Source organism: Meriones unguiculatus, chromosome 2 (genome assembly GCF_030254825.1).
Source record: "Meriones unguiculatus strain TT.TT164.6M chromosome 2, Bangor_MerUng_6.1, whole genome shotgun sequence".
NCBI classification, from domain to species: Eukaryota; Metazoa; Chordata; class Mammalia; order Rodentia; family Muridae; genus Meriones; species Meriones unguiculatus.
Window position 1 is genome coordinate 146,748,852 of NC_083350.1, and position 19,891 is coordinate 146,768,742.

The 19,891-nt window shown below is 43.8% G+C and overlaps 1 protein-coding gene across 1 annotated transcript in view; it reads left to right on the plus strand.

The window, feature by feature from the left end:
• The window catches only part of Fat4 (FAT atypical cadherin 4), a 131,740-nt gene that overhangs the window by 91,163 nt on the left and 20,686 nt on the right, over positions 1-19,891 (plus strand). The window contains exons 8-9 of the mRNA XM_021632292.2: positions 6,052-6,302; positions 8,039-12,388. Coding sequence (XP_021487967.1) covers positions 6,052-6,302; positions 8,039-12,388 — 4,601 coding nt within the window. The remainder of the gene's footprint in view (positions 1-6,051; positions 6,303-8,038; positions 12,389-19,891) is intronic.

The window sequence follows — 19,891 nt, forward strand, 5'->3', positions numbered from 1 at the left end:
TAATTTACCTTGTTATAATTCTGGGAAGACCAGAGAGAGCTCTGTTTGGTTGCTGCTCAGTGATTATTTTGATTGAGACTCTAGGAGAGATCTGCCTTAAAGCTTAGTGTTATTACAACTTATTACCCAAAGAGAGGAGACCCTCTTCAAAATGGGGACCGAGCATGTTGCTGTTGGGTGGTGGCAATTGTCTAACACATTTGAATTCCTAGCTTGAGGCTGACTGCTCACAACCTGATTCCTTCACCCGCTGACCCACACATTCTTACTGGAATTAAAGGCCGTGGCTCCTGGCTGCTCTGCTCCAGCACATGTGCAGACCCCCTGAAAGACTCCTTCCTGTGATCTCAACTATGGCGCTTGATTTAGAATTGGTCCCGAAATGCCTTGTGGGCTGGAGTCCAGCTCAGGGACAGAGCACTTGCCTAGCGTGTAGAAGCCCTCTAACTCCACAAGAATTCATTCCCTGAATGAATGACTGGGATACTCTACAGGTACATTCATTTGTTTCCAGCCAGGGATTTCTGTGAAGCCCAGCTTGGTCTTGAACTCCTGATGATCTTCCTGCTTCTGCCTCCTAAGAGCAGGGATTAGACCTGTGTCCCACCATCATGGTTTACTATAGAATTCTTCATTTTTTTTTTTGTTTCAAACATTCATATTTTATTACTTAATTCACATAAATATCAAGAACATTATGATAATATGTCATTTTTAAAAAAGAAAAGAATAATGCCTAAAATTTCAAATACCATTGATGGATATTCACTGTTGATAAGTTCTTTTTATTTTTGTTACTCACATTACATATCAATTGTAGTTCCCTCCGTCCTCTTCTCCCACTTCCTCTCCTCTGTCTCTTCCTTATCTCCCCTCTCCAGCCCCTTAGAAAAGGGGAGTTCCCTCCATAAACCCACCCCAACACATCCAGTCTCATCAGGACTGTGTACTTCATCTTTCACAGAATCCTGGCAAGGCAGCCACACCAGGGGGAAGTGATCTAAAACCATCCAGCAGTGACCATGTCAGAGACATTCCCCATCCCATTTTTGAGGGACCCACATGCAGGCTAAGCTGCCCATTGGGTATATATGTGTTGGGAGGGTCTAGGTCCAATCCATGCCTGGTCCGTGGTTATTGCTTCAGTCTCTGCAAGCTCCTCTGGGCCCAGGTCAGTTGGGAATGCCTGTCTCCTTGAACCACAGAATTGTTGAAAGTAGCTACACAACCTACAGTTTCCCTCAACCACTTACCCTTGACAGTCTTTCAATCTGAGTTTCCTTCCTTGTGTTATTGAAATACAGGTGTTACCTGGAGACCGTGGAAACTTTATAAAGTTCTGTAACATTCATTCTTGTTTTTCTCACCTCAGGCACCACTTCATTCACACGTGGTCCCTTTCTTTGTCTATCTTCTCAATGATTCTGAGTTTCACTCACCTGGCACTCTGGCCATAGATAGTTAGCTATCTGAATTTCCTTCTCTTCTCCCTACAAAGCAAACATTCCCTGCAGTCTTCCCTGAATTTCTTTTTTTTTTTCAGAGAGAGGAGGTAGTGGAGAGAAAGAGAGAAAGAAAGAGAGAGAAACAGATAAACAGAGAGAGCGAGAGAGCGAGAGAGAGCGAGCGAGAGAGAGAGAGAGAGAGAGAGAGAGAGAGAGAGAGAGAGAGAGAGAGAGAAATACAGTGAATCAGCTTCTTTGGCAGTGCTATGTCTCGGTCTATTACTATCCACTATGTCTGAATTGTCTCTTTGACTGTGTGATTTCTCTCTGTCTCCCACTGCAGTAAGTCACATGACTCTCTGGTGAGCTTGCTGTCTGGTGTTTCCGTTCCTACTCAGACCTCAGTGTGCCTGGTCCCCTCACCTTTCTTGCATTACTTCTTTGCTTTGCACATTAAACAAACTGTGATGCTCTCCCTGCACACCTCACCCACACCCTCTCTCTCACGTTGTTCCTCACCTACACCCTATCTCTGATCACATTCTTACATTCCCAATGCTTCCTGTGGTCCAAACTCCAGTTCAGGCTATACTTACGTCATGCCTGAATCTACTATGTTAAATATTGTCTTCCCTGACTCCTGGCTATAATCTCTCTTCTACATGCTACACTGTCACGTATAGGATGTATAGATACCTGGGCACATGCGTGGGTTCTCTGTTCAACAGTAAGGTGAGCAGGCAGTCTAGCCCTGCACCTTCTTGTTCAATGCAGTATGTGGAGGCAGTCTAGATCCACAGCTCAGACAGCAAAGCATCAAGTCATTCATCATCTCCACAAAGATGCATTAGTTTTTATCTGTCCAATGAAGGAAAGCATTCCAGGAAATGACAGGGTAAGTACCAAGTCTGTGAGGCTGGAGAAAGTTGGGCATCGGGGAAAGAAATACGAGCGTGTTTCAATGGACCTTGGAAAACTAAGAAGAGATTAAAACTTTTTATATGCTTTTAGGGAAACAAACAAACAACAAGAGAAGTTTGAGAGCCACAACATGCTTCACTGAAATTTTGAGACAATTCCATTCTGTACTGTAGAAAGTAATTCTAAGAAGGCAGAACCTTAATCAGTGATGGAATGGGCGGTGGCCAGAAATGAAGGATGGGCATCTGTTGGCTGAATCTTTCCCTACCATCTCTCAACTTGCTATTTGCTATTCCCTATTGCCCAGTCTCCAGATACCAAGCACCCAGTAAATAACTGCAGCACCTTCCCAGGACTATTGTGCTAAACCCCAAGCATAAAGCCAAGACCTGAGCCTCCTCAGATTGTTTTCTGACCCAGGGAAAGGATCAGGACTTTCCCAGGCCATACAGCCCTGCTCACATGCCACTGAGGCCCACACCAAAGCCGAGCACACTGACATACAAAGATCAAATCTGGCTCACTGCTTCTTTTGTAGTCTGGCACCTGAACCCAGACACTCCCATCTGGAAACACACTCTTTGATGTCTTACACAAGAGTTCCAACAGACATCTTTGTAGTGAACAGTGCTGAAAACAATATCAGTACCTTTACGGAAAAGGGTACCTAGACCCTCCTCTTCTTGCTTTGACAACAATATTCCATTATCAGTCCTTATAAAACTTAGCTTAGCTGTTTGCTTGCTTGCTCACTTCCTTCCCCCCTACTTCCTTTCTTTTTTCCTTCCTCCTTTCATTTCTTTCTTTCCTTCCTTCCTTCCTTCCTTCCTTCCTTCCTTCCTTCCTTCCTTCCCTCCTTCCTTCCTTCTTTCCCTTCCTTCTTTCTGACATCATCTCAACATGTAATTCTGGCAAGCCTAGAACTTACTATGTACTCCAGGCCTACCTCAAACTCACAGTATTTACCTGCCTCTGCCTCAAAGCACTGGGATCAAAAGCATGCACCCCCATGCCTAGCCCCAGGTATGGCATTTCTTATCTTCCCTATAAAGCTTCACTTTAGTGTTCCCATCTTAATATCATACATGATGAGCAAAGAACATGTTGAAGCCACCAAGGTCGATAGGCCATTTGTAGCTTGTGTGCTTCTTTGTACATAGATTTCCCCCACAGATTCTGATGCCTCATCTATAAAAAGTCTAAGGTGAAAACTGAGCGGCTAGAACTGGTTTGCATTTGAAGGGTGGACTATGCAAAATGCCTAGAGGGTGCAGAGCAGTGAGATGTTGACCACAAGTTGAGCAGCATAGATATTCAACTATGAAAAGGATACCTCTGCACGGGTCAGTGACACTGTGACTGCACAGCACTCCCCGAGGGCCTGAGAAGCCCTGGAGTCTCCACAGTGACGAGAACCCAACTGAGCCTCAAATAAGAGAGGCGTCAAATCCTGGCAGAGGCTGTATGTGGCAGTCTATTTATAGACAGGCTTGTGTTTCTTCTCACTCTTCTCAACTTGGAAGCATAAATTAGCAAGCAACTGGTGTTCCACTGTACTTCATACCTAAAATAAACTTTTCATGCACCTCAGCATTTTTAATTAATTAATTAATTCACTTTACATCCCAATAGTAGCTCCCTCCTGCCTCTCCTTTTGGTCCCACCTTCCCCCATCTTTCCCCTCCCCCCTCTCCTACCTCTCAGAAAAGGGGAGCCTCGCCACACCAACCCACCCCAGCACATCAAATCACATCCAGACTGAACACATCCTCTTCCTCCGTGGCCTGGCACAGCATCCCTGCCATGGGGAAGTGATTGAAAATCATGCAACAGAGTCCTTGTTAGAGACAGCCCCCGTTCCCCTTACTAAGTCCCTAACAGGAATCATATTAATATGACAGTTAATTTTTTTTAATTCTTAAATGTATTTCCTGTTTTAAATCAGTCCTACAGGCAGCACCATGTATGGCATGAAATAACTAAGCTGTGTATCACTAGAGGAGTTCCCTCTGTCAATTAGCACTTAGCTAAGCCTGCAGTGGCTGGGGCATTATCTGTCTTTCAACCTTTGTTCCCATTCTCCACCATGTAGAGAACATCTCAACAGTTTCTTTTGTTTTTGTGCTCATAGTTTTTTAAATGGATGTTTATGGGAAAAAGCAGTTGGCTGACCCTTGATCTTTGTTGCTGTCAGTCTGTTGAAGAATGTTCATAGAAGAACAAATCACTTCTTTTTCCTATATTAACTTATTGGAAAATGTCTGGCTGCTGAAACCAACCAGTTTTCAGAGTAGACATCACACACTTCTCATGACCCTGTTATCTAGCAACTCTCAGAAGGGTGAGTTCATTTGAGGATTTCACAAGCCTAGGCTTCATATCTTTTAGAGTTTGGTCTATAAATCTCTGACATTTTTACTTAAATAAAAAGAAAAGATTTTAACTGTAAAGAGGTTGATAGTTGTATTTGCTGCAAGGTCCTTCAACTCCAAGAAATACAATAACTTTTATTCTGATTTAGGTTTAATTCTGGAATATATGAATGCCAGAAAGTTTGAAAGCTTGAACAATATCAACTACTTCATACATCCTTAAGTCACTTCTCAACCAAATCCTTTCTCTATTATATTCCTGATTCGGTTTTATAGGATTGCTATTCTTTGTAAATATGAACTCTGGAATATATCATATCCCTAAAATAATATGGAAAGGCTGACATTTGCCTTCAGTTGTAGGCACGTTAGGAATATGCACATTGATGTTTTGATGTGAAGTGTGTGTTTCTTGTCCTGCAATTTCTGTTAAACATATTCTATTGCTTTGTTCATATGGCTGAAACAAGGCACACATCTGACTCCACGGAGGACATCTTTTAGAAAGAGGAAAACTTTACAAAGACATCTAGTTTTTCTGTTCTGCCATTTATGGACTGTGGATTGTTCTGTGAACCTTCAGGTCACATCACTTCTCTAACTGTCATCCTGGACTCCACTTCAGACTCAAAATCAGAATTAGGCACAAATAGCCTCCTCTTCAGAGAGAATGGAGAAGCTGTGCTGGGTGAAGACTCTTGCAAGTTCACTTATCTGTTTAGCATCAAACTGTCTAGGAAAATGTCATCCTTCCCCAGCAGGGAAACAGAGAGGCCATCCGAGGAACAAGGATAGATAGAGGCAACATGGAAACAGAAATGTCTGTATAGACAAACATCCCTTTTGCTGTGCTGGATAGCCAACATGCTACAAATCCAGTGTTTTGTCTTTAAAAAATAATATTCCCATGTGTTTCTCTTTATTATAGATAGAGCAAAGAGATGATATTTAAGATGGTCTAAAAGCATCAATGCCAGTGTTAGAAAAAGGCATGAGGTTATAATGTCTTGCTCATTTGTTTGCATGGCATCTGTGCTCTAGGCTTATTTTTGTGGCCTTGCATTGATCTGAGGGTCTGGAGACTCCTAAGGGTTTTGCAGAGATCTTGTGGGCATTGAACATCTTAGAATAATGCTTGTTTATGTGACAGTCACAGAACATTTCACGTACCATGGATTTCTTCATTGCTGTGTGTTTTTAAATTTCTTTGTTAAATATGTACATTTCCACTTTTTAAAAATGTATTTATAGAAAGCGGAGTGTCATGAAATCACAGCTGAAGGTGACCTGCCTCTCTTTGCTCTCTGCCTCAGTTACAGTATCATCGGTGGAAACTCTCAGTTCACCATCAACCCATCCACAGGACAGATCATTACTAGTGCATTGCTGGACAGAGAGACCAAAGATAATTACACCTTGGTTGTGGTTGCCAGTGACGCTGGGTCTCCAGCGTCTCTCTCCAGCTCTACTAGTGTGGTTGTGACAGTGACCGATGTCAATGACAACCCACCCCGGTTCCAACATCACCCATACGTCACACACGTCCCATCTCCTACTCTTCCAGGTAATTCGATGCTGAGGTCGCTTGGGTGGATGTAGCTTATCAGACACATTCTGTGAACGGAGCAACAATACAGCTTAATCTGTAATACCCTCTAAAAACCAGGGTGTGAATTTCAGATCCAATGAAACTGAAGAGAATTCCAATTCTTGTCTTGTAAAGCATCTTCTTTTACCCCCAATTAGCTGTGTACAGGACTTCACACCTGCCATGGCTCCCTAGGTTCAATTCTCATAGTGCTTCTTCAACACTGTAAATGAGTAAAACCGGCCCTCTTCATTGTCAGTGATGGCTCTGCTCTGATGGGTCATTTGTGTAGGTTCCTAAGAGGAGGAACAATGCTTTTGTTCCTCAGATGAATTCCCTAATTGTTGAAGGAAAATATTCAACTTCAATATTTCATAGATGTATTTCCAAAAGGTTGACTGAATAACTAATTATAAATATCACATGTTTTCAATTCTAGTTCTGCTTCTGTTTTTAAGTTTATGAGCCCGCTGTAAATTACTATCTTGCACTTAAAAAAATTAGTTTACCATTTATTTTGTAAATAGCAGTATACTCTTTTAGGAACTAAAGAGATATTCTACCATTTATAATTTTTGATGGCATTATGAACAGTAATATATACAAATGTAAGTAATACTATCTTTTTCCTAGAAAACATTTTATTAGGAGAACAAGTGAGTGGAGTCAGCATTTCTCTTCATGATATTTGATCTCCTACTAATTGGAGCATATCTGACACCAATTGAATAAAAGAAATATATAAATGGATGTTGCAGATTTTCATCAAAAAGATATGCAAATAGGAGGTCTCTCTTGAAAAATCCAGCTGCCATGATGCTGACTGTATCATTCTGATCAATCTAGGGTGATGTACAGAGGAGAATCCTCTAGGCCAAATGAGGTGCTGGCTATGACCACCTTTACCCCATTGCTTTAATATAACTACAAGACTTAATGACTCTTAAAGAAATTCCAGCTTTTCACTCTTGTCCCTTCCGTGGGCATGTGGAAAAAGGTATCTGAATGACCTAATAATCTTTACAAACCACCCTGCTTGATGCTTCTCTACATATTTCCAGCATCGTCTGTTTCAAGCACATCCTGCCAGGCACTGGTTCTTGGAATCCAAATTGGGTCCTTGTCTTCATTTCTTACTCTTACTACCTTACCCTTATTTAAATATATTACATACATTTGTATACACATTTTTATCTCTATGTAGTAGCTCGGAAATCAAAGAATTTTGTCATAAAAAAGGGAGTAGTGACCCCAGAGCAGTGTTTGGGATGGGGTATATTTGTAGACAGGCTTTTACAAAGAACAATTCAAAGGTATTTCCAGATTGTAGGGGGTTGGTGAATGCTTTTCACTGAGCTTAAGATCCTGGCAGAGATCAGCAACTCTAGTGTCTTCTGGAAGGTTGTGTGCAGAGTAGATCTGTGCCCAGAGGCTGAGCTAATCAGCTGTTCCTCACCATGGTTCTCTCCAGGGCTTTCTACAAAATAAGTAAATAAATCTAGCACATATGTGGGTCTCGGTGAGAAAGGTATAGGCTGGTTTCTAAGGTCATTAATCAGATTTGACCCCAAGACTTCAGAGACAGCAAAGTTGATGCTGTCCTTTCCAGCAGTGATGAAAAGGTTGAACCTGTCAGCAGCATAGCTTCAGACTTATCAGGGAGCCCTGAAGGATTCCCTTCGATTTTAACTGAGAAACCTCCTCTGTTACAGGTTCCTTTGTCTTTGCCGTCACAGTCACCGACGCTGACATTGGATCCAATTCTGAACTCCATTACTCACTCTCAGGTAGAAACTCTGAAAAATTTCACATTGACCCCCTGAGGGGGGCAATCATGGCATCTGGGCCACTAAGTGGAGCTTCTGAGGTGACGTTCTCTGTCCATGTGAAAGATGGCGGCTCCTTTCCGAAGACAGATTCTACTACAGTGACTGTTAGGTTTGCCAACAAGGCAGATTTTCCCAAAGTCAGAGCCAAAGAGCAGACATTCATGTTTCCAGAAAACCAGGCAGTGGGCACGCCGGTCACTACCATTACAGGGTCCTCTTTGAGAGGAGAAACTTTGTCCTACTACATTGCAAGTGGGAACCTGGGCAATACTTTCCAAATCGATCCATTAACGGGACAGGTGTCCATCAGTCAGCCTTTGGACTTTGAGAAGATACAAAAATATGTTGTTTGGATTGAAGCCAGAGACGGGGGTTTTCCTCCCTTCTCTTCTTATGAGAAGCTTGACATCACAGTGCTTGATATCAATGACAATGCTCCAGCTTTTCAAGAAGATCCATTTGTGTCTGAAATCCTGGAAAACCTATCCCCTCGGAAAATACTTACGGTTTCCGCCACAGACAAGGACAGTGGTCCCAATGGACAACTAGACTATGAGATTGTGAGTGGCAACAAGGACAGTAGTTTCACAATCAATCATGCTACAGGTGAAATCAGAAGCATTCGACCACTAGACAGAGAAAAAATATCTCATTACGAACTCACTGTGAAATCTTCAGACAAAGGGTCCCCTTCTCAGAGCACCTCCGTAAAAGTGATCATCAATATTTTAGATGAAAATGATAATGCGCCCAGGTTTTCTCAGATATTCAGTGCCTATGTTTCAGAAAACTCCCCCTTGGGATATACGGTTACCCGTGTCACAACATCTGATGAGGACATTGGCATAAATGCAATCAGTAGGTATTCCATAGTGGACACAAGTCTTCCATTTACGATCAACCCCAACACAGGAGATATCGTCATCAGTCGACCTTTGAACAGAGAAGATACAGACCGATACAGGATCCGAGTGTCCGCCCATGATTCTGGGTGGACTGTAAGTACCGATGTCACCATATTCGTGACTGACATCAACGACAACACTCCAAGATTTAGCAGACCCTCTTATTATCTGGATTGCCCTGAGCTTACCGAGGTTGGCTCCAAAGTCACTCAAGTATCTGCTACCGATCCTGACGAGGGGTCAAACGGACAAGTGTTCTACTTCATAAAGTCTCAGTCAGAGTATTTCAGAATCAATGCCACCACTGGAGAGATTTTCAATAAGCAGGTGTTAAAATACCAAAATGTCAGTGGCTTCAGCAACGTGAACATCAACCGGCACAGTTTCATTGTGACGGCTTCCGACCGGGGCAGCCCTTCCCTGCTCAGCGAGACCACAGTCACTATCAACACAGTGGACAGCAACGACAACCCACCTCAGTTTCTCCAAACTAAATACTTTACCCCAGTGACCAAGAATGTGAAAGTTGGGACAAAGTTAATCAAAGTGACTGCGGTGGACGACAAAGACTTCGGGTTAAACTCTGAAGTGGAGTATTTCGTGTCTAGCGGGAACCACTTAGGGAAGTTTAAGTTGGACAACGATACCGGGTGGATTTCAATAGCCTCTTCCTTGGTTTCTGACCTAAATCAAAACTTTCTGATCACAGTGACCGCAAAGGACAAGGGGAACCCTCCGCTCTCTTCCCAGGCAGTTGTTCACATCACGGTCACGGAGGAGAACCACCACACGCCTGAGTTTTCTCAGAGCCACATCAGCGCCACCATCCCCGAGAGCCACAGCGTCGGGTCTGTGGTCAGAACGGTGTCTGCCAGGGATCGGGACACAGCCATGAACGGTCTCATCAGGTATGACATCGCTTCCGGGAATGAGGAGGGCATCTTCGCCATCAACTCCTCCACAGGCGTGTTGACCCTAGCCAAAGCCCTGGACTATGAGCTGCACCCGCAGCACGAGGTGACCATTAGTGCCACAGACGGGGGCTGGGTTGCGAGGACAGGCTTCTGCACCCTCACTGTGAGCGTGATTGATGTCAACGACAACTCTCCAGTGTTTGCTCCCGATGAGTTTTCCCCAACCGTTCTGGAAAACGCTCCGAGTGGGACCACTGTTATTCACCTGAATGCAACAGACGCCGACTCGGGTGCCAACGCTGTGATTGCATATACGGTGCAGTCATCAGACAGCGACCTGTTTGTCATCGACCCCAACACAGGGGTCATCACCACTCAAGGCTTCTTGGATTTTGAAACCAAGCAGAGCTACCACCTCACTGTGAAGGCCTTCAATGTCCCCGACGAGGAGAAGTGCAGCTTTGCCACCGTTGACATCCAGTTGAAGGGGACCAACGAGTACGTGCCTCGCTTTGTCTCCAAACTGTACTACTTCGAGGTCTCAGAAGCAGCTCCTAGGGGGACTGCCGTAGGGGAAGTGTTCGCCAGTGACCGGGACATGGGTTCTGATGGAGAAGTCCACTATCTGATCTTTGGAGACAGCCGCAAGAAGGGCTTCCAGATCCACAGAATGACGGGGCAGATCTACGTGTCTGGGCTTCTCGACAGAGAGAGGGAAGAAAGGGTGTCTTTGAAGGTGTTGGCCAAGAACTTGGGCAGCATTCGGGGAGCAGACATCGATGAGGTCACTGTGAACATCACGGTGCTAGATGCCAACGACCCGCCCGTGTTCAGTCTTCACACCTACAGAGTCCAGATCAGCGAAGGCGTCCCCATTGGGACCCACGTGACCTTCGTGAGTGCCTTTGACTCCGATTCCATCCCCAGCTGGAGCAGGTTCTCATACCTCATTGGGTCCGGGAACGAAAACGGTGCCTTCTCCATCAACCCGCAGACAGGGCAGATCACAGTCACCGCAGGGCTGGACCGGGAAAGCCTGCCTGTTTACAACCTCACCGTCTTGGCTGTGGACTCAGGGACCCCCTCTGCCACAGGAAGCGCTTCCTTGCTGGTTACCCTGGAGGACATCAACGACAACGGTCCGGTGCTGACTGTCAGTGAGGGAGAGGTCCTGGAAAACAAACGCCCGGGAACTCTAGTGATGACGCTGCAGTCCACAGATCCCGACCTGCCCCCCAATCAAGGCCCGTTCAACTATTACCTGCTGAGCACGGGCCCCGCCACCAATTATTTCAGTCTCAACACCGCCGGCGTTCTGAGCACAACCCGGGAGATCGACAGGGAGCAGATTGCAGACTTCTACCTCTCCGTGGTCACCAGAGATTCCGGGGCCCCGCAGATGTCGTCCACGGGAACCGTCCACATCACGGTTCTCGATCAGAACGACAACCCCTCGCAGTCCCGCACGGTGGAGATCTTCGTTAATTACTACGGCAACCTCTTCCCCGGCGGGACGCTGGGCTCCGTGAAGCCCCAGGACCCGGACGTGTTAGACACCTTCCACTGTTCCCTCACTTCGGGAGTCACGAGCCTCTTCAGTATCCCCGCAGGCGGCTGTGACCTGAGTTCGCAGCCCAGGTCCACCGACGGCACCTTTGATCTGACGGTGGTCAGCAGCGATGGCGTTCACAGTGCGGTCACCAACAATATCCGGGTGTTCTTTGCAGGGTTCTCCAACGCCACCATAGATAACAGCATCTTGCTTCGCGTGGGCGTTCCCACCGTCAAGGACTTCCTGACGAACCACTACCTTCACTTCCTGCGCATCGCCAGCTCCCAGCTCACGGGCCTGGGCACGGCCGTGCAGCTGTACTCCGCCTACGAGGAGAACAACAGAACGTTCCTTTGGGCAGCGGTGAAACGGAGCAATAGCCAGTACGTGAACCCCAGCGGCGTAGCCACCTTCTTCGAAAGCATCAAAGAGACCCTTCTCCGCCAGAGCGGAGTGAAGGTGGAATCTGTGGATCACGACCCCTGCGTTCACGGCCCGTGTCAGAACGGAGGCAGCTGCCACCGGAGGCTTGCCGTGGGCTCCGCGCTGAGGATCCAGGAGAGCCTGCCCGTCATCATCGTGGCCAACGAGCCTCTGCAGCCTTTCCAGTGCAAGTGTGTGCCGGGCTACGCGGGCAGCTGGTGTGAAGTGGACATCGACGAATGCCTTCCAGCCCCTTGCCACAATGGGGGGACCTGCCACAACTTAGTCGGGGGGTTTTCATGCAGCTGCCCGGATGGCTTCACCGGAAGAGCCTGTGAGAGAGACATCAACGAATGCCTGCCCAGCCCTTGCAAGCATGGGGCTGTCTGCCAGAATTTCCCAGGGGGATTCAACTGTGTGTGCAAAACCGGATTCACAGGTATGGCACTGTGTTACTTCCTGTGCTTCTCACCGGTTTTCTTGAAAAAGGCTTTAGCCTTGATACACATGTTGTCCTCTTGCAGAGGACCTGAGTTCAGTTCCCAGTGTCCACACGGTGGCTCCCAGCCACCCGTAACTCCAGTTTTCATGATCTGCTCCTCTATGGATACACAGCTAGGTTGGTTCCCTTTCCTGGATCTTGTGACTAGTGCACCATGAATGTACACAGATCCATATGCCTGGGCCTGATGGAGCTGGGTCGTTTGTCCATGAGCTGAACGTGTTCCCGTCCCTCTAAGCAGTGCTCAGAACTTGTCCTGCTCTTTATGTTCGCTGCATTTTCCATCATCGGTTTCCTTAATGGTGACCACTCTGATAGGGAGGAGAAGGAGTCTCAATACTGTTGTAATTTACGTTTCCCAAGAGCTCAGGGTGTTAAAAAAAATTCTCACATGCTTGCTGGCCATTCGTATTTCAGTTTTCGAGAACTATTTGTTGCGTTAGCCTCTCCTTTGGTTTGATTGCCTAGTATTTGATATTTTAAATTCTTTCTGTGATTCAAATATTAGTCTTTTTTTAAGAATCAGATGATAGTTAGCAAAGTTCTTCTACCGTTCTATTTATTTCCCAGTCAATTCTTTCCTTCGTTGTGCACAAGCTTTCTAATATCATGCTGCATTACCTATGAATTCTTGCTTTTATTTCTTAGGCGACTGGAATAGCAGTTCCCTGCCTTTGCTATTCTTTGCTATTTCTTGATATTTTTTTCCCAATGCCTGTGGTTTACTTATCACATGACCTTCAAGAAATTCACAAAGGACTATAACGATTTTTAAATGAGCGTTTAGTTTGTGCTATCATCTTAGGGAAATAAATGTTTCCCGAGGTCCTTGAGAAAATTACTGTGGCTGATACTAGGAGCTAAGGAGGTAGAACAGAGAAGGGGCAGAATGAGGCTGGACCACAGGGGCAAACTTCTTTTGTAGATGTCAATGGCTGACAGGGCCCCGCTGTACCCATGCTTTGCTAAGAACTACATGTTCATATACATTCTGACATTAGGATTATTTCACACCATGTGTATTTCTCAGGCTCCAGTTAGTGTTGCGGGTCTTCTCTTGCATTTTGTCACATTTTTAAAGTGTATGGAATTACCAGTGTAAGAGAGAAAGAGAGAGAGCTGAGTTTTTTATATGGCATGGGAAACAGTGCTAACATTTAGAAGAAGAAAGAAGTAATGCGTGGAACCCTAGCAGCTTTGTGTAGGGAGTGATAGGGTGTCAGGGAACACCCAGTAAAGCTTTAAGTAGGAAAATGATAATTATGCAATCGAAGCAAGAAGAGGGCACACGATTATTATAATATTATCATTATTTTATTACCCAACTTTATATTTGTCAAACTTTTTCTCCAGGGTAGGCATAGAATTCTACACAGAATAAAAAATATGGAAAATTTTAAACGACTGCATGATTTAGAGAAATTGATCAGTTTTTGTATAATTTGGGTATCTAATCCTTCCTCTTAGTTGATAGAGATAAAACAAAAGAAAACTTAAAACAAAAAGCTGCTAGGCTGACATACTCCCACTTTCCTCGTGTTTCTATATGGGTTACTTCTGTCATCGTTATGATAAAATGCCCTGCGGAGTCACCTTAGGTATGAGGATCCACTTTGGCACAATTTGAGGGCACAGGCTATCTTAGCATAGGAAGCATGGGGGGAGGAATGGAAGGTGGCTGGGCACATTGCAGACCCCGCCAGGAAGCCAAGAGAAATGAATGCTGCTATCCCCATCACTCTCATCTCTTCATTCAGCTCAGGACTCCAGGCCATGGGCTGAGCCACCTACATTCATATTTTCTTGAAATATGCCCACAGATACACCCAGAGGTGTGTCTCCTAGGTGATTCCAAATCCCAGCAAGATGTCATTCATGATTAAAGCGAATCTTTTTCTTGTTTAAGCACACATCTGGACACATGTCAGGGGTGGCTTGGGAAGGATGCCCTGGGCTTATTACCATGTGTCATTTCCTTATGCTTCGAAGGGTGTCTTGTTATTTTAGGGGAAGATAAAATTTGTCCATTCATCACTTTTGTGTCAATTTATAGTATATTTTTTCCAGACAGAAGAAAAAGTTATATATAGGCTGTACATAGTAATTTTTCCTAAGGAACTTGCCAGACACATGCTTTCACAGAATGGAAAGAGTAAAAGGCATTGAAAAAAGAATTCCGAGGTTTATGTGAGTGCTGTGATAATTGTGAGGTAAGCGAGATGTGTGATACAGAAGAAAATCTGTGAGTAGTTATGGCATAAGTTATTAAAGAAAAAAATATTATGAGAGAGCATTTCAATGAATTAAGTTTCTTGGTGGTAACTTTCTCTGGTGAAAGGAATGGAAACGTTTACATAGTGTGCAAAAATAACTGCTTGGTGCAAAATTAACTTGAAAAGATTCTAAGAGGTTGGAGAGATGACTCAGCAGCAAAGAGCATGTTCTGTTCTTGCAGAGGGTAGGGGCTGGTCCCCAGTACTCACATGGCCTCGACACTCTGCAGCTGTAGTTCCGGGGTGTCTGACGTCCTCTTCTGGTCTCCACCAACACTGTATTCACTTAGTGCACAGACAAACACGCAGAAAAAACATTCACACACATAAAATAATAAAATACTCAAAAAAGATTCCAGACGTACATCCTCAGAATGAATAATGCACACATGAAGAATAAAATATGCTTATAAGATGGATTACCATGGCTCCTATGTGTCCCTTCTCCTCTGTGTAGAAGCGCAGGCGATGTGGCAGCATTTGCCGTGGCAGGTCATAGGTGTGCTCCAGAAGGCAGGAAGTCTCCTCAACTAAGGATATCAAAAAAGTCCTCGTCTATCCGGCACGGTTATGTTTAACAGCTAATGGCTGGCTTGGCTCCCCTCTAATTATCAAAAAAGATATGGTGCTGAGCTATAAGCCTTGAATATTTTTTCTTAATAACTGTACTGCAGGTACTCCCACCGGGGTCAGTCTGCATTTAACAAACACTTCCATCTTTTTTTTTTCACACACCTGCCCATCTTCAGTGCGTGTTCAGCAAACCCTCCTGCATTTGCTCTGTGTTCGAGCCACCTCCCATCTTCTGCTGTGGACCATCCATCTGAGGCTGAGCCCTTCCTGACAACTTAAACTGCACCCTTAGGGGTTGTGTGGACACCCTACCTAATGACTACATATTCATTTCCGCCTTCACTAGTTCCCACTTCCCACGTGATCAGGATCTATACAACCCAACTCTCCATCTGTATATGATAAATAGTGATTATCAGCACAGTTAATGGCCAGATGTCAGAGCAGCGAGAGCAATTCATTCTTCGAAACACCTGCTATGATAGTAAACAGATCTGCACCGTGAAGGCACCTCACGTCGCTAACACAGATCTGCTCTGTGCATCTGAGCAGAGAACTTGCAAGCCTCTAGGCTCTGATAGGCATTGCTGATTGACTTGGAGCATTAAGTAATTTAATGATCCCAGAGTTTGTTCCACAGTGCTGCAGCCCACAGCGCACACAGCATACCAGGAGATGCTCTAGCGGCCGAAACTGCTGCCATATCAGCCTGACCTTCCACCATTACCGGAAGCGTTTTACAGGGACACCCACACAGACCAATTCGGGGTTGACTGCTGGTTTCCATCTGGGTCTTACAGTCTGAACATTTAACACTGGACAAGTACACAGTGGCTTGCTCTTTTACATTCTGAAATTTAAATGAAATCCTCAGTTTTTCAAACTGTGACTTTGAATATAAATATCTAGCTCTTTCTGTAAGAGCTAGATATTTTTTATTCATTAAGTATTCTTTATTCATTAAAGAAGAACTCAAAAATAAGTTTTCAAATGGTGAATAACTCATGTACTCTGACAAAAATACCATTTTAAAACAATGATAATTTTCTTTATGTAACTGCTACATTAAGTAGTTTTTTATATATTTTTATTATATATTTTTATTATTATATTTATTATCTTCTAAAATTTCTAAGAAAGTAAATTAAATTTACTTCAATTTAAATTTTCCTTAAATTAAAACGATTAACAAAAAGGTAAAGTTTGCTTTTTTTCCTGAAAATATCTGTTGTGAAGACAATCTTTCTCAGCATGTTTATTTTCTAGCAACTTTAGCCACAACTGTAACTGCTGTATATTTTAAAATGCATGAGCAAGGCTTATATTTATTTTTAGGGTGTTCTTCCACTCCTCTTTGAGTGGAAATATCATAACTGTTATAGCTCATGTTAGAGTTGATTTTTAATGACCTATTTTTAATGGTGTGTGTGTGTATGTCTGTGTGGTGGTATGTGCACCTGGTACATACATGCATAGGTCAGTAAAGGGTGTTAGGTGCCCTGGAGCTGGTGGTACAGATGGTTAGGATCCACCTGAAGCGGACATTGGGGAACCCAATACCAGTCCTTTAGAAGAGGAAGAGTTTCTCTTGACCACTGAGCCATCTCTAATTCCCCTAGAGTGGAAATTCAGAAGATTACCCTGTTGGGTTTAAAACCCCTACTGTTTCTCACAGTGCATGGGAGTCCATGCTCCTGATAGTTCAGCCTAGGTTTCCTGCTCTTGATTCCTTTTCTCTTGTCTTTAGGAAGTGAGGTTGGTAGCATACATATACATATACATATACATATACATATACATATACATATACATATACATGTATATATGTGCCTTTTAGCATTATTTAAATGAATTATTTAGAACAGAAAGGGAATAGAGAAATTAAACAGAACTCATTCCTTATTATATGAGGCAGTTTTCTTTTACAGTGAAAGAAATACGTGGAAGGAGTGGTGTATGACTTTCTTGTAGGAAAATAATAAGAAGTAAGCAGAGCTTATTTAAATCTGTATTGGACAATGATGACATTTTAATAAGGAAAAAAATTAAATCCTATTTCTAGGCAGAGGTACCCTTTACCCAGTAGGGAAGAGAGCTGCTGGCTGGAGGAGCATGTGTGTCCAGCCAGCATCAATGGTGCGCAGTTCAGCACAGACTTACAATAGCGCCGTCTAGCCTGTGTCTCACTCCTACCACCCTGTGGACTTATTTTTGGTGCCTCTAAATCTGTAACCTGTTTGTTTTCATGTTCTCCCCTCAGAATTCAGGAGCGTTCTGAAAATGTGCTCTGTGTTCTCCCTTGTCAGGAGGCAACAGATGCTGCTTATAAAGGAAAAATACTGTGTGTGTGATTCTGTGATGCTCAGAAATGGTTCTGCAGTGCCACGAGGCCTGACTCAGATTTACAATGCCAGACTCAAACCATTGTGGCTTCAGACTCAGGCCACAAGAACAAAAACGAGTTAAACAAAAACTTAAGATGTGTTTTAAGCAAAGTTGTTGTGTTATGAGGCACAGTCTGTGGTCAGCTTTGTCTAACTATGGGGGACGAAACATACATGCATTTCAAGACACACAAAGTGCTCATCAGTGCAGTATAAACAGCTCTGCAGAGTGCTTGCCTAGCTGCATGGCCTCTAAGTTCAATCTCTAGTTCTGAAAAAGCAACTGAGGGCTGCTGGAATGGCTTGGGTGGCCAAGTGCTGGCTGTCAATCATGAGGGGCCCAAGTTCAGATCTGTAAGATGTGCTTAAAAACCTTGGTGTTTGGTATGTCTGCAATCCCAGAGTTGGAGACCAAAAGGCAGGCAGATCCACAGAGCTGATTAACCAGCCAGCTTTGCTCAATGAGTTCTGTGTTCAGTGGCATAGCTTGTCAAAACAGCCATTGAGGAAGACTCCTGGTCAGTTGACCTGTGGCCTACATAAGCATATGCATACGCATATACATGTCTACACACACACACACACACACACACGGAAACAGATTTGTCAAAGTCAAATACAATAACTAAGATACTAATTTTGATAAATGAAAATTAATCAAAAAACTACACTGCTTAGCTATTTGATGGACTTGGGAAGTTAGGAATTTTCTAATACTCCTATTAGTACAGTACTTTAACTTTATGGAACAGCTTTTCAAATTTACATAAAAGTAAACAACGGAACAGGACAGGATGTAGACACTGCATTTTGGTTATTAGGATATCAAATGTTCACACAGCCCAGTCAAAATAGCAACTTAGAGGGAGGGCTTATTTTGGCTCACAGTTCGGGGGAGTCACGGTTGCAGGAGCAGGGGCTACTGGTCACATTGCATCCACAGCTGAGCAGCAGAGGAGGTGGTTTCTGATGCTCAGAGCAGTTTTCCATTTGGTTCGGTCCTGGGTTCCAGGCCTTTGGATGGTACCATACGCATTAGGGTGGTTATTCTCACCTCAGTGAATAGCATCTCCCTCACAGACATCCCCCAAATTGACAGTGTCGACCTCAAGCTTCTAAGGAGGCCTCTTGTGACACATACACATTTTTTTTTCTTTTTTCATGCGGAGTTATCAACTACGGCAAAGGAAACTCCACCCTCAGGTAGTTCTCTGCTTTCTTCTCTGCAATTCTCCATCCACTCTCTGCCTGGCTCAACATTCATGCATCTGATTTAACAAGATCTACAAGAACAGGGTGTATATCCTGAAAATATGCAGCCTATTATTCTTTCAAAAAAAAAAAAAAAAAAAACAAAGTATGTATAGCCAGGGTAGGGAATAAATGAAAGAATTTGAAAATATGATTGATGGATTTTTCTTATTTCCTATTCTGCTTTACACAACGCATGGAATAAGTTCTGAGTCAACGAAATTCTTATAATGGAAGGAATGTTGTAAAAGTCTGAACTCCATATCCAGAGTGTCAGCATGAAGGTGCAAATCTCAGCATGAGAAACAAAGTCCCTGAGATAATTCAAATGTAAAGAATTCAAATGAAGTTCCCTTGAAAATAAGTCTCTCTCCAGGATGGCTATATAAATTATACAAATTGTGTATGTCTTTATAATAGCACATCTGGATAAGATACAGAGCTCTGAGGTGTGATCCCAGTGTCCTGTTGTTGAGTAGGTGGGCTTCTGTGTCTCTCCTCTGTGATTTGGTCCTGGAGGATTTGGATTTTTATGTAGTTACAGTGGATGTGGTTAGTATATATTTTTGTTGTTGTTGTTGTTGTTGTTTAAGATTTCTTACTATTTCCCACTTCTTACATAAAAATCCATTCACTCTGCCCATCAGTTGGCCATCAGGCTCAGCATCTGCTTTGATAGTCTGCAGGGCAGAGGCTTTCAGAGGCCCTCTGTGATAGGTTCCTAGGTTGTTTCCTGTTTTCTTCTTCTTCGGATGTCCATCCTCTTTGCCTTTCTGGATGGGGATTGAACATTTTAGTTAGGGTCCTCTCTTTTGCTTAGTTTGTTTAGATGTACAGATTTTAGTGGGTTTATTCTATGTTGTATGTTTATATGAGTGAGTATATACCGTGTGTGTCTTTTTGCTTCTGGGACAACTCACTCAAGATGAGCCTTTCCAGGTCCCACCATTTACCTGCAA